Here is an 18502-nt window from a genome sequence, read left to right on the forward strand (position 1 = left end):
CGCTCAACGCGCTTTCTCCACTATCATGCCGTCCAGGATCCCCTGTGTCTTAGTCAGGGTTTCTATTCCTGCACAAACATCATGACCAAGAAGCAAGTTGGGGAGGAAAGGGTTTATTCAGCTTACAATTCTGCATTGCTGTTCATCACTAAAGGAAGTCAGGATTGGAACTCAGCAGGTTAGGAAGCAGGAGCTGATGCAGAGGCCATGGAGGGATGTTCCTTACTGGCTTGCTTCCCCTGGCTTGCTCAGCTGGCTCTCTTATGGAACCCAAGAATACCAGCCCAGAGGTGGTGCCACCCACAGGGGCCCTCCCCCCTTGATCACTAATTGAGAAAATGCCCCACAGCTGGATCTCATGGAGGCACTTCTCCAACTGAAGCTCCTTTCTCTGTGATAACTCCAGCCTGTGTCAAGTTGATACACAAAACCAGCCAGTACACCCTGCTTAGGAAATGATGCCACCCAGAGTTGGCAGATCTTCCCAACTTGAAATAATCAAGTTAATCCCCCACAGACTTTCCCAGAGGCTAACCTGATCTATCACTCACTGAGACTTTCTTCCCAGATGGGTCAAGATTATGTCAGGTTAATGATTAAAATTAATCACAAGACTCTATCTCAAAGAAACAAACTAATTGAAACAGAACAAAACAAAACAAAACAATCGACTCAAGGAAAATCACTCTCATATCTAATAATGAAGTATACTTAAGCAGGAAAAAAATTGCAAACTCACACAGATACGTTCTTTTACACATACAGCTTAGATGGAGTGAGATGCCAGGCGGTGAGTTTAAACACAAATCGCATAACAAATGACTCCCATGAAGAAGTATGGAGAGGGTCCTGATCCTGGAAAGGATTGATCTAGCATTGGAGGGGAATATGAGGACAGAGGAAAAAGGACAGTGATTGGAGAATGGATGGAGAGAAGAAGGTTTATGGGACATAAGGGGAGGGGGCATCTGGGAAAGGGGAAATCATTTGGAATGTAAACAAAGAATATAGAAAATAAAAATATTAAAAAAAATGCCTATGGAGTTGATTTAGGCTTTCAGTGTATTCAGCTCTCATTGAATTCTTCTTGAACCAAACAGAAGTGTTGAGTCTCCACCAGTACCGTGGCTATATATGGGCAACATGGTTATGGCAAAGGGACTTTTTCCACATGCTAATACAATGAATGTTCTTTTAAAGTTTGGAAATATTTTATAATGAATGACATTTGAAAGAAGAAGACATAAGCCACTGCCTTGGACAAGATGTGGAGTGTGTTGGCACCATGCCTGGCTGTTCCACAGAAAACAAGAAGGGACCCTGTCGAGTGGTGGGGCCTGGGCTGCCTTGGAAGTCAGGGCTCAAAGATCATCATTCTCTACTTACACTGTGCGTTCTGTGAGTTGTTCTCAATAACTTCATTCTCCCACATGTTTACAGGCTTCATTTTCTGCTCTCCTACTCAATTTTGAAACACTAAAGCAATTTTGGAACTATTTGGGGGTTTTTAAAAACCCCAACAGCCTACATTTTAAAATTGAAGATTTTAATTTCACCATATACCTCTTGAGTCAGCCCAATTCTGCCTTTTATTATGCGGTGATTTGAGAAAGATAGAACAATTTTATTACTTCATCGTATTTTAAGGTCCATATTCCACCTTTAATAAACGGATGAACTACATGTATGTGTGTTACTTTCAAGGTACATAGATTTTTCTCGAGCCATTATTATACCACCTATGTCACTGAAATGTTAAAGAGAAATAATCCACATGGGGTTTTCTCTCCATTTATACATAGGAAATAAAGGAGCAAGGCTTAGCTAGTTTCCCAGGTAAAAGAATCAGGAGTGAATAATGGATCCCATGTGCAAATCAAACCTATTGTTAGAGTGCCTTAGATAACACCTAGATGTTCTGTACATGTACATTTTCATGATATTGTTTTTCAACATAGTAGTGAAGAAATCTCATTTCATCACACCATTTACCATTTTGTTTCTTTGTCTGTATTAGTTTTATTAGATAGAATCCACTGGAATGTGCCAGAACTCCGCAACACTTAACCTTTTGTGATTTCATTTAATCCTATGGCTAGAAAATGGCTCAGCAGGTAAACGCACTTGCTGCTAAGCGTGGTGAGCAAGGTTTGATTATCAGGACTCCCAAGGTAGAAAGAAAGAACCAACTTCCTTGACCTACATACATATGTAATGGCAAATGTATGAAGGCGCATGCAAACACACACACACACATACACACACACACACACACAATGCAATAAGGATTAAGAACAATATTAAAACTGTTTATACATTATGTACGTGTTTATTAAGTAATCCTTTAAAAGATTCTTTTAGATTTGTCTGTTTGTTTCCATGAATATGCTCACATATACATATGAGCATGTGTGTGCCTGGTGCCTATGGAGATCTGGGAAGGTGTTGATTCCCTGGGACTCCAGTTATGGATGGTTGTGAGGTGCCATATGGGTAGTTGAGGGTTGAGCCTGGGTCTTCTGTAAGCACACTACGTGCTTTTAACTGCTGGGTCATCCCTCTAGCCCCTTAGGTAGGAACCTGCCGGTGTATTATCTGTTTATGAGGGATGATTACTCTGTAAGTGGCTGAGAAGGGAAGCTCTGTCCATTTTTCCATGAAATGCATTCTGATGCACCGGGGTGGCAAAGCTCAGTGACCGTCTTTCCTGTAGCTACTAACTCTTCTGTGCACTCCAGTGATCTGTCATTAGCAGCTGGATTGAGACTAAAGAGAGACGAAGACTTACTCAGCAGACACCCAGGAATCCCAACTGTGTCCACTTGAGCAACTTTGTCTGGCTGTGGAGTTTCCCATACCCAGGAAGATGATTTGTTCCTTAATTATTTTGTTGCTGGGAAAAATAGAGACTTTGGGGCAATGATGTCTTCTGGAATGTCGGGGTTAATTACACTGCACGTAGGCAACCTGCCTGAGGCCACTGTGACATTCCAAGTTTACCAAAAAGGTGGAGTGTTTTGAGTTCCCTACCTTTGAAATCTGGCTTTCTTCATAACTGCATAACTTCATAACTTCAAACCTCTACCTTCTCAACAAGGAGGAACTTTGAATGCTGGAATTGGTTTGTGTTGTTTTGTTTTTTGTGGTTAGGTCCCTCTGCTGTGTAGCTCGGGCTAGGCTGGAAACTACTGTATAATTTCTCTTGCTTCAGCCTTCTGAGATTTAGAATTATAGACATATGTGTATATGTGTGCATGTGTGTGCATATGTGTGTGCATATGTATATGTATGCATGTGTGTGCCCATGTGTGTGCATGTGTGTTCATACGTGTGCGCATGTGTATGTGTGTGTATGTATGGAGGCCAGATGTGTTGAATCCTTTTGAGCTGGAATTAAAATGTGCATTGTAGTCCACTGGGTGCCCAGCTGGGTACGTGAATAGTATGAACTGTAAAGACTTGAGAGATGTTCTAGACAGCTCCTTTCTACAAAGCATTAAGTTATAGATAACTCAATAATTAGTAAATAATAATAAGTCAAAATAATGAATAATAAAACAGGTCATTCATTTGATTAGCCTGTTCTCACACAGGACATATTTTAGTCAAATAGGTTTGTATTGCAGTCTGGAGAGATGGCTCCGTGGGTGAGAGCACTTGCTGACAAGGATCTGAGTTGTGAACCCGACACCCACATAAGCCAGGCATGGATCCACACTGCTGTGGGGCAGAGACAGGAGGCTCCCTCAGGCTTGCTGACTGCTGGCTTAGCTCCAGGTTCAGTAAGGTACTGATAAGAAGTGGAGCGGCACTGGAGGGTATTGACACACTCCTCTGGACCTTGTAAGCAAGCAGTCTGGTGCAGGTAGCCAGAGACACCTGTGCACATGTATGCATGTGCACACACACACACACACACACACACACACACACACACACACGCGCGCACACACACAGTATCAACTTTCTTAAACAATTCTGCCTTCCTGGGTCTACAAAGTAAACAGTCCTGAGGGCTATTAAGGACACACGGGACAGTGAGTTCTGCAGGGTTAAGTACAATGCAGACAGAATGCATCTCTATCCGTGGAGCAGAGAAGCAGCTCTGCATCTTGCCAAGCCACTTTTTAATGTAACCACTTCTAGACTCATTAAAGGCATAAGAGACAGTGACAGTAGTAGCTTATTGGCTGGAGATGAAAAACAAGGAGAATTCTATTCAAATAAGACATTTGGCTCTTGAATGTCAGGACTAAGCTTGATTCCTAACCCTTTCCTTTCAGATCTCCGTAGTAGCTTTTCATTCAAGCGCCATGCTTAACACATCTGCGCACTCCTCTGCGCCCCTCCCACATTTAGTTTTCCGAGCAGCATTCACCATCAGGCCCTAGCACACAGGCTTCCTGCCTCCCCTCAGGCGGGATGAAAGCTGGACGAATGCAGCAGATAACTAACCTACATTTGCTTCCTGTTAAGTGGACGACTGCAGCAGATAACTAACCTACATTTGCTTACTGTTAAGTGGACGAATGCAGCAGATAACTAACCTACATTTGCTTACTGTTAAGTGGACGAATGCAGCAGTTAACTAACCTACATTTGCTTACTGTTAAGTGGATGAATGCAGCAGATAACTAACCTACATTTGCTTACTGTTAAGTGGACGAATGCAGCAGTTAACTAACCTACATTTGCTTACTGTTAAGTGGACGAATGCAGCAGTTAACTAACCTACATTTGCTTACTGTTAAGTGGACGAATGCAGCAGTTAACTAACCTACATTTGCTTACTGTTAAGTGGACGAATGCAGCAGATAACTAACCTACATTTGCTTACTGTTAAGTGGACGAATGCAGCAGTTAACTAACCTACATTTGCTTACTGTTAAGTGGACGACTGCAGCAGATAACTAACCTACATTTGCTTACTGTTAAGTGGACGACTGCAGCAGATAACTAACCTACATTTGCTTACTGTTAAGTGGACGAATGCAGCAGATAACTAACCTACATTTGCTTACTGTTAAGTGGACGAATGCAGCAGTTAACTAACCTACATTTGCTTACTGTTAAGTGGACGACTGCAGCAGATAACTAACCTACATTTGCTTACTGTTAAGTGGACGACTGCAGCAGATAACTAACCTACATTTGCTTACTGTTAAGTAGCCAGATTTGTGCTTGGCACATCGTACATACTGAGTCTTCTGTAAAGAGACCTAAAGCATCCAGTAAGGTCTTTTCTGTGTGGCCCTAAAATAGGATGTGTATATCCTGCAGTCAATAGCTGAGGACAGAGAAAATTCGGATGCACTGTGGGATAATGTGAACAACACATTACGAAGTCATTTTGACTCCTGATAACCAGAATGGAGCTGTGGCCATGATTGGTCTAATACTGAAAGCAGTGGGCCTAGAAATTGGGCCTGTGTTTTCTTCATGGTCCCACGGGAGTGATTTTGTAAGACCGCCTGGGAAGGACTACCCCACAGCTAAGACAGCACGAACAGGAAAAATAACATCCTCTTTCCAGAAACCACACTAAGAAATACGTGTATTATCGCTTCTCGGCCTTTTGGCTAAGATCAAGTGTAGAAATACGTGTATTCTGGTTATTTATCCTAAAGGCAAATGGTCTTCTTCAGTTTGATTTGTCACATCATCAGAGACCACACTTAAAATTTTGTACCACTTTATTGCCTGTGGGTGTGAAATAAAGCTCATCAGGGAATGAAGGAGTCACTGAGTGCTCTGACTTCTAAAAATTCCCAATGAGTGTTTGTTTATTTCATTGAAACACTTATTGAATGCAAGGTCTTAATTGAGTTCTTCCCTACACATATGTTTTTGAAGATTTAGACCTCTCTCTCTCTCTCTCTCTTTTTTTGTTCACTGACTTGTTTTGTGGTGTGGTGGGCACACACACACCATTGCACTGCACTGTGGAGGTCAGGGAACAACTTCCATGAGTTCCCAGGATTTGGCAGAAGTTGTCAGGCATGGCAGTCCGTGCCTTTGACCTGCTGTTCCTGTCACTCTCTCTCAACAGCTTGGGTAGTTTTGTTTTGTCTTTTATCCACCCATCTCTCTCCTTGCCTCGCACCTTCACCTCTGTTCTTTCCCCCCTCCTTCATTCCTAGTCTTGCGGATAAACCCTAGGGTTGTGCTTTTGTTTGTTTTTTGAGACCGGGTTGCACTCTGTGCCCTTGGAGGGCCGGGGATTTGTCATGTGGGCCAGGTTGGCTTGGAATGCCCAGAGATCTGCCTGCCTCTGCCCAGAGTGCAGGGATTAAATGTGTGTGCCACCATTTCCAGAAGAAACAGGGTTTTGTGAAGACTAGACAACAAATCCACCACTGAGCTACACCTTAGGGCCATTTTACAGCCCATTAAGGTTATTGGTAATGATTAACGAGATGTCTCAGTGGGTTAAGTTACTTGCGGCCAAGCCTGAAGACCTACCTGAGTTCTATACCTGAGACCCATTTAATAAATGACCCTGCCTGCCTTTCTCTGGTAAGTTTAGGACCTATCTAGTCTCAGATTCTTGTCCCCTTCAATGCTTTGAAGCTGTATTAGACACGGGGCTCCATCTCCTGAGGGGAAATATAATTTCAATAAAAGTGGGGTATGGGGGAATGACACAAAGCCACTGTCTGAAATAAAAACAATACAACTATAGAAGAAAGATGGTAACCCAGAAGAGAACAGCTTAGTGCATGGCTTTGCAGGGAAATGACAGTAGTCAAGCCATGTTTCAACAGCAAATATCTCTAGCATATGATGCCAGGAAGACTTGGCTGGGAAACGGAAGTAAATTGTTAAGAGTTAGCAGTAGGCTGGTGAATGACTGAGTAAAGGCAACACAACGTCTTGATCTTGGGGAGACAGAAATGGTACGTGCTCCAGAGAAAAGTGGCTGCAACTGTGGAGGGCTAGAGAGACAGCCACAGTCAGAGGGCCTCTCAGGCACGCAGGAGGTCCTGGGTCCACAGCGAACATCCCTGCCTGCTGTGGGGCTGCACCCAGCACTCAGGAGTTCAAGGTCCTCCTTGACTATGCATTAAGTGTGAGTTCAGCATGGGTTCCATAAGATCCCGTCTCAGGCAGAGAAAAGAGAAATGGTTATGAAAGCAAGCAAAGAACCTGGGGGAGCTGCAGTCTCCCACAGGCCTTCACTCTTCCAAGCCTTTCCCTCAGGGCAGGAAGATGTGCAGTTTATTTTGTCTTTTGAGCTATCCATTTTTAACTTGGGTTGTAGCAATAGTGAAATCTTTGTGGCTTTTCATTTTTAATTTTTATGGAATGTATGGCTCTATAGACATCGTAGATAAAATCTGGGCAAGTATTGGACTCTTGTTGTTATTTTTAGGCTAGAATCTTCTGGAATCGCTTCCCAAACACATAGCATTCATGGGATTACAGACTGTTTGGTCTTCATGAGCGGCCAGTCTCACTATTTATTTTTACTGAAGCTCTCCTGAAGATAGGAATTGAATACCAGATTAAATGTGTTATTCTTACAATGAAAATATTTCATCTTCTGCATCTGTTATCATAATAAACAGGATTTAATAGTTAATGATTGTTGTGAGTCAGCACTACTCTGCACTAAATACTATGCTTAGGAAGTTCCATATAATATCCTTAGCAGCCTTGCGTAGAGTTAGTGTCGTGTTTTGTTATTTTTGTTTGTTTGTTTGTTTGATTGTTTTTTTCCCCAAAAGAAACCTGGGATTTGGTGAAGCTAACTTCTTGCTCAGAGACACACACCACCAGTTAGTCCCCAGAATGGCATTCTTGTCTGTCTGTCTCAATCTATGGCACAAGAAAACGATTCTTTCTAACCCGGGGACTACGTTCCAGCATACTCACCTTTACCCAACATGACTTCTTTGCATGCTAGAAAGACATGCTCTGTGGGTGTGTTGCCTTTGAGAGGAGTGAATGTATCCTATGTCGAATGGGTGCAAAGATGAAGATGCAGAGTGCTCATCTGAGAATGAGTGTGGTCCTTTGCCCTGGGCTGACGGCTTTCACCCTCTTTGAATGCTGCAGAGTCTGGTTGCTCCACTCTGGCACACAGCAGACCAGTTAGGTGGCCTTGGGTGACCTGTGCTTCTCTGTGCCTCCAGGGCCCTGTGAGCCGCGTCAGGGCCCTGTGAGCCACGTCAGGGCCCTGTGAGCCACGTCAGGGCTCTGTGGCCTTTGTCAGTTCTATCTGTGGTGCTGTGTTTTCCACCAGCTTGCTCACTGAGATACAGCGGCCTCTTGGGAAGAGACATTCCTTGACTCTGTTTTACTTTATATTTATTGAGTGACTAACAATGCCAGAGCTTTGTTCTGGACTCTTGTGAGGAAGATTTCTTTAAATTATCCAATATCCATTATTTTCTGACATGTACATAAAATGGAAACTTGCAAAACTATCATGTAGAGACTTTGTTCAGGTGAAAGCCATAGAAACCATGAGTCTGCTGTGTTTTCCTAGGATTGGGCCACACCCAGCATGCTTTTCTTAGGACTTTCCTACATAGAACATGTGATTCTAGAGAGAACCCTAAAAAATGTCTCTGAGATGATTAAAAACCGAGGCTTATTTGCCAGACTCCTGACTTGGTCTGTTCTATAATGTGCTGTGTGGCTTTTACTAGATTAAATCTTCTGTTCCATTACCATTAGCATTTCAGTAACTTATCTATAGTGGAATCTTTGCATTATAAAAATTCTTCTGTTTCTTCTTTGCCCCTCTCTTCTCCTTCTTTATTTCTTTCTCCCCTTCCCCTCCCTCTATGTATGTGTTATCACTAATGAACTAAGTGGTTTTGTTTTTGTTTTTGTTTTTAAAGAAGCAAAGAATATATACCTATCCCCAAGGAGTTATTCCTCTCCAACCTACTCCATATTTACTCCAACAAGATGCTAATCTCCATAGTTGGCACCATCAATCAGGGAAGATTCAAATACATGAGACAATGGGGGACATTTCTCATTTGAAGTGCAACTGTGGGAAGTGTGGGCTTGTAAGAGTACAAAAGGAGATAGTCTCTGAGAGTTTTAGCATAAGTCTGTGCTTTCAACCATTAAATATCTACCAATGGCAAGATGTGACAGACACTGGGTAGATTCCTGGGTGACAGTCTTTCTTCACCTTATTGTATTATTTAAACTATGCTGGATAAGTTAGGTTTACACACACCTGAGAGAGAAGAGAAGCTAGAGACAGCATTTACAAGAGCCTCTGTGTGCTGTAGCTTGTTACGGGAAAGGTGAGGTGTGCAGTTGGAAGAAGACAGGGGAGGCTTTTTGTAGAGATGGAGGAATCTTGAAGGAACCATTTTGATGCTAGAGTGTGAACTAAATATATGTTCTTTTGAGAAAATATAGTTTTTATTTTATATGCATTGGTGTTTTGCCTACATGGCAGTCCATGTGAGAGTGTCAGAGCCCCCGGAAGTGCAGTTACAGAGTATCTGTGAGCTGCCATGTGGGTGTTGGGAATTGAACCCTATACTCTGGAATAGCAGTTGTTGCTCTAACTGTTGAGTTATCTTTCCAGTTCCTAAGTACATGCTCTAAGTGGGTGAGATAACATGACTACAAGGCAGAACATGGTGTATCTACGATGCTGCCTGCGAGTTTTGATAGTATGGTTGGGTTTGTCTGTAGAAGCTGCACTCAAGAAGTCTCTGGACTCAGGAAATTATTAGCTTTGCTGGTACCTGGCTGTATCTGTCAAGTTTCTGTTTTTATTGATTCCTGTACTAGTTCTCCCCCAGCAGGACAGAGTGTACCTTCTAAATTGCTACCACCACCAAAGCCTGTGATCGAGACTGGGAGTGATGGCATGCCTCCCTGGGCTGGAACTCTGCTTAACTTCTGGGGTTAGCTTGTGTGAAGTCGGGAACAGCCACTGACTTTCTTTTCTTTCATCTATCTATCTATCTGTCTGCGCTCTCTCTCTCTTTCTCTCTCTCTCATCTATTTATTTACTGAAGATGAGCTGCATGCACAGCACAGAGAGCACATGTGGGGAGATTAGAGGACAAGTGTCAGATACTGGCTCTCTCCTACTCTGGGCTCCCTTACCCTCTGGGCCACCTTGGTGGCCTGTTCGCACCCTGTCTGTAATTCACGTTTTTCATCTGCAAAATGAAAATGTTGCTATCTAGTTCTCAATGACTGCGGCAGAGACAGCAAGGGTTGGTTTGTGTTAAGTGCTTTGAAAAGTACCAGATGTGCACTATGATCTGTATGGCCATCATGGTCAGTCTTGTTAACCTTTTAGGAGAATTTATTGATTACCTCTGGTGTAGCTAATTGTATCCTTTATTCCTCTCTTGAACTGAACTCTTTGTAAGGAAGCATTGGTATATCTGCTCTGTTTCGATTCTTGTTGTTGTTGTTGTTTGTTTGTTTGTTTTTTATATCTCAGACTAACTGAAACTTGCTATGTAGCTGAGGCTCATCTTAAATCCATTATCTTCCTGAAATTCTTGCCTCCCATGTTCTAGGGTCACCAGGGTGCCCCACCAGGCCTTGTTTTGTTTCTATGTTCGTGTTTCCATTGCCACAGACTGTCTATCTGCCCTCCTCACAGTAAAGTGAAGTCAATGATATATGTCTGGGTATATGTGCCCTTGGAGTTCTATTTAAACCTAATCCTAAAAATGCTGCATTTGGAAATGTAGTTCATTACAGTGGACTGACAGGTTATATGTTTTCCCAGAGAAACATATCTCACTTGTATGGCTAAGATGTCATAGTAAATCCATTGATGCTTCTAAAATATAGGTAGACCTCAAGCCTTAAGCCTATGTGAAAGAGAAGCTATAATTAAATATTTGCTTAGGACTTTGCATTCCTCTTATGAAATAAAGTTACAGAGTATCATTAGTGTTATCTCTTCCTGGATGGTACAGGTTATTATTATTGAATAAAGTACAATGCCATGTCTTCCAAGTTGAACGTGAATACTTGGGAAGACTCTCCACACATAACTCTCAGCAGGCAGATGGGAAGGAAACATTGTGTGTGGCACTCAAAGCATGTTGACCATGGTTGAAATTGCTCCCTAGAATATGAATATGGTCTCTGCCCTGGCTCCAGCTGGAACAGGTTTTCTTGGTTGTCTTTAGACACTAGTGTCTGGCTTAGATCCTCTGCATGGCGTGGCTCATACGTTTTTTAATTAAATGATTACTTCTTTAGTTTTATGAATATATGCTACATGAATGTGTGCATGTACACCATATGAATGACTGTTGTAAGTGGAGGCCAGAAGACAACAGGCCCCTGGGACTGGAATTATAGAGGATTGTAAGCCTACATATGGGTTCTCTAAATCCTCTGCAGGAGCGGTGCTCTTGACTGCTGAGTCATCATCTCTCTAGCCCACGGTTCATGTTATTAATCTTTCTTTTTGTATTTAAGTGGAAAAATTGATTTTCTGTTGCTCGTGATAATTTAAAATTTAGAAATACATTTAAAATTTAATTAATTTTTTAACGATATAATCTCATGTAGCTCAAACTTGCCTTAAACTTTCTCTGTAGCTAATGCTATCCTCCCAAATCCACATCCTGAGAGCTGGGCTGATAGGTATGCACCACCACATCTGGTTTATGGGTTGTGTAGGATGAAAAGCAGAGGCTTGTGGATGCCACACAAGTATTTCTACAACCAGAGCTATAGCCCTTAATTTGGTTTAAAACCAAGGTCATTTTATGATGTTGGTCGTCTTTATTTAAAGGAGGTTGAAGATGTACTTTCATTTAGGGACTTCATCTAGACAACTATGGAGTTGTGTGTGTGTCTCTGATTTTGTTTTATATGTTTGTTTTTAGTGTTGGGATTGAATTTTGTGGCTTTGAACATGCGAAGTCTGTCCTTTTTATTTTCTTTTCTTTTTTGTTTTTGTTTTGTTTTGTTTTCTTTTTTTGGATTTTGGTTTTTTCAACACAGGGTCTCTCTCTGTGTAGCCCTGGCTGTCCTGGAACTCACTCTGTAGACCATGCTTGAACTCAGAAATCCGCCTGCCTCTGCCTCCCAGAGTGCTGGGATTACAGGCGTGCGCCACCACAGCCCCGCTGTCTGTCATTTGTTGTTAAGCTACACCCCCAGCTTGTGTTATTCTCAAACCAGTCAAGGACATCAGGCTTTCTAGTTCAGAATTGTACACCAAGTAGAAGACAGAATTAAGATTATCAGTTTAGGGAACATTCCATATTTCTTATGTAGCATTGTTAACAGCAGACATAAGCTCTTTGCCTTGATGACATTACTGTTTGGCACTTCCCTATAACCTTGGCAGCTGCAAAGTAAGACAAAATAGAAGGTGGATCAAGGATTCAAAACCCACCAGTACATCCAACCTTTCCCCTTCAGTCTTAGAATTGCCCCGTAACCTGCTTGAACTTGAGATTGATTCTTGCATGCAGTCCTAACTGATGCTTTCAAAAGCACTGTGGAGGGCTGGGCTTTGGGCTTGGGGGTCAGAACCAACTTAATCTGGTGTTAAAATAGACACTCATCTTTTGCACAGAGACACGCAGTAATATCTGTCGCAGCTAGATTGCTTATTAATTCATCAAGAGGGGACACTTAAAATGTCTAAGTCCAATTCCTTGAGCATGCTCCTGCGGCTGTGGTCTGCTCTGCTGCTCGGAACATTTCCTGTTTCCTTTCTTGAGATGCTGGCCTTGGAAACACTCAGTGTGTTCTAGGTGCTCTCCAGTTGCCAGGAGACATTTTGGTGCATCGTGTATCCTGTCTATTCCTTACAGAGGACAAAGGTAAACCACAGCCTAACAGATGAGGACAACGACATACAGATGCCACTGAAATTTCACTCTAGATTCCTTCATTCCTTCTCAGCCCTCATGGCTCTGCTCCCATTTGTCTGCCTGTCTACATGTCCACTTGTTTCCCTCTACCCTGTCTCCAGGTCTACATGATGCTACATTGCACAGTAAGCACCCTTATGCCAGATATGTTGCATGGCATAATTTCTCAGGGTGACACCTTGGCCTGGGCCCACACCCCTCACCATATTATATTTCAAAACAAAGTGACCTTAGGATCTTTGGGCCCTTTCGTATGTTGTGTCTCCACTTACTGTAAGAAGTATGTCTAAGGTCATTTCTTTTGAGCAGCAGACAGCATCTTACTGTTTCAGCTCCTGCTTTTACAGCTGCTGATTATGGGATGGGTGTATTCACAAAGACCACAAGTCTACTTATGAATGACTACCTAACACAGTCACAGAACTTACCCACACTGCACCACTAATTACTGTAAACCATAGGGAAAGAAACTAATCAACCTTCTTGCAGGCCAGTGACTAAGTGCTTGCCTGGGTGCACAGTGTCTCTATAAACAGGCTCTTTCTTGTTCAAGGGTAAAATTCATTGTGGACACTCTTAGCAATGACTGTGAAGGAACAGCAGAGCTTTTGCTTTGCAATTCAGTAATCCATAGAGCTAAAGAGTTTAGGGAGAATTGGAAGCTTATACCCAGAGATCCATAGAACATGTTGTGTCCAACAGCTCATCTGAAATTACAGGAGGCTCACAAGGTCTCTTGATGGTGGGAGGGAGAGAGAAGGAAGGACATTCATGGGAGATTCCCTGGTTTGTTGTCCTGCCAGCATAGCACGAGCCTTCTTTATAGTCTGTGTGAGACAGTCAAGACAGGTTAAATTTAGTGCTTCCCTCCAGTCTTAGCAAGAGCATTCACAGACAACTTGGCTTAACATATCCTAGGAACCAGAATTAGAGTGCCTTCGCTCTCTTCACACTGTCTGATGAGCTATTACTGTTATTACTGCCTAATCAGACCTGGGCATCCTGGTGAATGCATGTCATTGCACAGCACCCTTTTCTGCAGGGCTCCTCAGTTTCACTACCTGTGTGAGCGGGAATCAATGATAATCATGGATGCTACTTACTGTCTTGTCTAAGGAGCACCAGGTACAAACCTGGTGCTAGTCTTCCCGACAGTCTTGAAGTATTAATTCCCATGTGTGTAGATCAGAAAAATGAGCCTGAGGAAACAGGACTATACTGCATGCAACTGGGAAGTCTATCACATAAAGTCCTGGGTTTTCTTGCTGAGTAAGAGTTCACCAGGAAGTTCTCTTCATTTTTCTTCTTGAATTCAAAGTATCCAGGAGTGGGATTTGTAGCTGGCCTTAGAGTTATCCTGTTTAATAAGAAGAGATGTTAATCTGTGAGAAACATCCTCTTTCAAGGACATTATTTATTTTGTAAATAAAACAAGCAAACAAATAAAACTTCTCCCTAATGCATTTAAAACAAGATGTCAAGGGAATCTTCCAATTTGTGACACATGGGGCCTGTGATCCTCAGAACTGCCCTAGGGGAATGCAGCAAGGGCCAATCCTTTGTACTGGAGGATGCTCCAGTGTTTTTGTTGATGGCTCCTTGGATTTATGCTCTCACAAGTGTTTAAGGCCTGTAAGGAAGACTGAGCATCACAGAAGTCAGGACTATTGCAGTAGACACAAAACTGAGCTTAAGACTAACAGAACTTTGGAGCTTTTACTGTCTGCTCTGAGCAGGTTTAGGACGAATTGTTAGTTTAAAAAAATTATAAGGAGTGACTTGCATGGTAGGGGCCTTCATGCTGAGGACAGGCAAGGAACATGAAAGATTGCAGGCATTGTGTGGGGAATGCTGAAGAAGCTGACTGGATGGTGAGGCTGGGGACTCTCTCTCGCTTGGCAGGATCCCTGCTAACAGCAGGCTGTAGAGACCCAGCAAGGAAGGCTGTAAGGCAGGACTCAGAATAATTTCATCAAAAACATCTTAGTCCCTTTAGATTTGGTCAAATAGAGGGGTTTAGTTATTGCTTTATAACTCATGCAAGAATACTGTTAAATAGAGTAAATATATCATTTAATTGGGAAAAGCTGTACATTTTCTTACTGTAAACATCTTCGGAAGAGTCAGCAGACGAAGCTCGGCATGACCCTGAGAGATGATAATGTCATAGTTTCCCTGACCGTGTCCTGGGAAGTTGATTATTTTTAGTTTCATTTGACACATTTGAGTGGAATTGAAGGACCTGTCACTGCTCTTATAAATCCTTTGCAGACATTCAATCAGTTCTGGAAACAGAGTCACTATTATTCCAGTTTTCCATATAATAGCAGGAAACAAAGCCTAGAGCAGTTCAGCAAATAGCCCAAGATAACATAGCCAGCCAGTGGAGGGGCGTGGCTTCCAATCCAGGCAGCCCAGCTCAGGACTAGAAATGCATCCAAGTTTTCTTTTTGGGGTCAGGCATTGAAGGTACTTCATTCTTCACTCCCGGACTAAAGATGACTTCCCTTTCTGACCTTCCACTTAGATCCTTGTTTGGATTGAAGCCTGAATGGGAGTGTGTTTTCTCAGGTCTCCAATAAATCACAAAATTCTTTGTAAACAGCCTCCCAGGCCAAGTTCCCCTTGGGCACCTTAATCCACTGGGTAAAACCATTCCTTCCTTTCTCACAGGGCGCATGGAGCTCGTCTTATCCACCATTCAACGTCTTCTCAGCCCTGCTAGTCACCTCTCATGAATTCCTTCTGTTTTCAAATAAATGTCTCATTTATGACGTGTGAGTGTCCATTCCCTGATAGAGGCTCTCAGGTAATCTGCTGACCCCACTCTTGTCTTGAAGGATCAAGGGGGCAGTTTCAGATCCTAAAGCATGTAGCTGTTTAGTAGTCTCGTCATATTTTCTTCAGTTCGCCAAGCTCATATTTTAAAAACATGTTCTCCTTTGATTTTCTGAAGTGCCTCACCTTACAATGGGTCTCTCTTCACTGCAGATCTGTCCATGGCTGTACAGAAGTTCTCCCAGTCTCTGCAAGACTTCCAGTTTGAATGTATCGGAGATGCAGAAACTGATGATGAAATCAGTATTGGTGAGTACTGGGGTCCACATGTTGACTCACTGAAATCACATAGACGTCGCACATAGCTAAGTCATGGATATTTAGAATCACTTCTGATTTTAATAAAACTGAAAGTGTGATAGTGAGTTTCTGTGAAAATGTATTACAAATCATTTCTTTTTTTTTCATGGCAGGTATTTTCTTTTTTTAATTTTAATTTATTTTTATTTCAAGTGTTATTCCCTTACCCGTCCCCCCCTTCCCAAGTCCCCCTCTACTATTCCCCTCCCTGCTTCTATGAGGGTGTTTATCCACCCACCAACCCATTTCCACCTCCCTGCCCTGGATTCCCCTATCATGGAATGTCCTATCCTGGGGCATCTATCGAGCCTTCACAGGACCCAGGACCTCTCCTCCCATTGATGTCTGACAAGGCCATCCTCTGCTACAAATGCAGCCAGGGCCATGTGTACTCCTTGGTTGGCGGCTTAGACTCTGGGCGCTCTGGGGGGTCTGCTTGGTTGATATTGTTGTTCTTCTTATAGGGTACAAATCATTTCTTAATTGACTGTTCCCCCCCCCATGTGGAAATTATTTAATCATTCCAACTCAGGTCAGCACTTTGAGAAAATAGTGATAACATTGTTTGCCTCTGTCTTCAAACACAGGCTGAGCCTGTACTCAATATATGTGGTATAGGATTTAAGAGCTACCTTTCTTTTTTAATTAATATATATATTAATGCTGAATTCTTGGCTAATACTAGCATTTGTTTAGAAAGAAAACAAAGCACATTTAGTCATGATATGTTGAACTAGTGTTCTAACAGATTACAGCTCAGGTTAAACAACTCTCAGGCAGACAGTATATTTTGTTTTTGGAAAAGTTTTGAGAGCACTTCTTATGTATACCAGATTTCCTTCAACTTACTAGGTAGGCAAGATGACCTTAAATTCCTGGTTTACATGGTATCTGGATGAAACCCAGGGCTTTACGAGTGCAAGGCAAGCCGGTGCTCAGCTGGTGAGCTGATGCTTAGGTGTGTGGGAGGCCTGGTTATGGCTGGTACCTCGGTCTGCAGATGGTTCTTCTTGGTTCAGACTAGCATGGAAAGTCACTTGTGACTCTTGGGGAGTACATAGAAGTGACGAGAGACCTGCTTGCTACATGAACACCAAACAACCCGTCCCCTCCTTCATCCTGAGGATGAGTGGGAAGCCTGAGCAGGAATGGTCAGGTTCCCTCATCCGCTGAAACTGTCTGCTCACTTCTTGTTACACTGATGGAGATCACACCACTAGGTTGTCGGTGTGCTCATGTATGCTGTCCCACTTGCTTCTGGCTTCTTCTTTTTTAAAGATTAATTATATATATATGTGAGTACATTGTTGCTGTCTTCAGACACACCAGAAGAGGACATAGGATCTCCTTACGGATGGTTGTGAGCCACCATGTGCTTGCTGGGATTTGAACGCAGGACCTCTGGAAGGGTAGTCAGTGCTCTTAACTGCTGAGCCATCTCTCCAGACCACTTCTGGCTTATTTACATTTATCTGGCAGCTAACACAGCCAGATAAAGCCTAGAGTATATTACTAGAATAATGACACACAAGCATTACTATTTAGGAAAACAATACTCAGTTGTATTAGTTTTAACTTAGTTATAAAACTAAATTCTATGAATGCAAAAGCCAGGCTCCTTCATGTAAGTCTTGGTTGGCCTTTGACTTAGGCTAACCCCATCAGAGACACTTTCTTAGAGATATGATTTAAGGAACCTTCAATTTTCTATGTGTTTCTAATAGAATGAAACACATTATTAGTAGTTTTTCCTTTGCAAGTGATTATGCAATACTTCTGAGTTTGTACAGACACCATTTAATTTGGTGACTTTATTCCATCTGGTTCATTCACATGAGCCACAGAAATTAATAAAATGGTATCCTGAGTACGTAGAGTTTGCTCCAGATTTTCTCTTACTGTGACTGCTAAGAATGCATGCAACAACTGTCTGTGTAGTCTGTAGCTTTCTTTCCAGTAAGGCTTTTCTTGAAGTCACACTTGAGGAATGTGGGAGCTGCAGAGGCAAGGTCTTAGTCATGCACTTTGCAGCCTTCCAAGCAGGCACTAGGTATCTACCCAGGCTAGTGGGGAACGCAATCTCTCATCTGTTTGAGTCTTTCCAGTATAACTAAACATACAGTGCTGTGCTCTGCTTGTTTGTAGATTAGATTGGAAAGGTGTGCATTGCCCAGCAGGCGAAGGCCTAATGTCCGCTGCCAATGGGTGATCATATTCTGTCTAAGGGCTCTGGGGATAAGATAATAAGTGAGAGATGAGGAGGGTGACGAAGTACTGAATGCTGCTTGACAATTGTGCATCGAGAGACTTCTGCATTATGTACAAGCTGCTTTTCTTTCTTTTTTTAATTGAATATATTCTCCATTTGCATTTCAAATGTTATACCCTTTCCCGGTTTTCCCCCTCCCCGAAAACCCCCAACCCGTCCTCTCACCCCCTGCCTCCAAGAATATGCTCCTCCACACAACCCACTCCCATGACCCCCCCCCCCCCCCGCCTTGATTTCCCCACGCTGTGTG

General features: G+C 42.6%; 1 protein-coding gene and 1 pseudogene across 1 annotated transcript in view; both read left to right on the forward strand.

Annotated features, from left to right (window-relative positions):
* The window catches only part of Arhgap42 (Rho GTPase activating protein 42), a 220999-nt gene that overhangs the window by 36056 nt on the left and 166441 nt on the right, over positions 1 to 18502 (forward strand). Inside the window, exon 2 of the mRNA XM_052189140.1 lies at positions 15837 to 15932. Coding sequence (XP_052045100.1) covers positions 15837 to 15932 — 96 coding nt within the window. The remainder of the gene's footprint in view (positions 1 to 15836; positions 15933 to 18502) is intronic.
* LOC127690388 (uncharacterized) lies at positions 5560 to 5715 on the forward strand (annotated as a pseudogene).

This window comes from Apodemus sylvaticus, chromosome 7 (genome assembly GCF_947179515.1).
Source record: "Apodemus sylvaticus chromosome 7, mApoSyl1.1, whole genome shotgun sequence".
Classification (NCBI taxonomy): Eukaryota; Metazoa; Chordata; class Mammalia; order Rodentia; family Muridae; genus Apodemus; species Apodemus sylvaticus.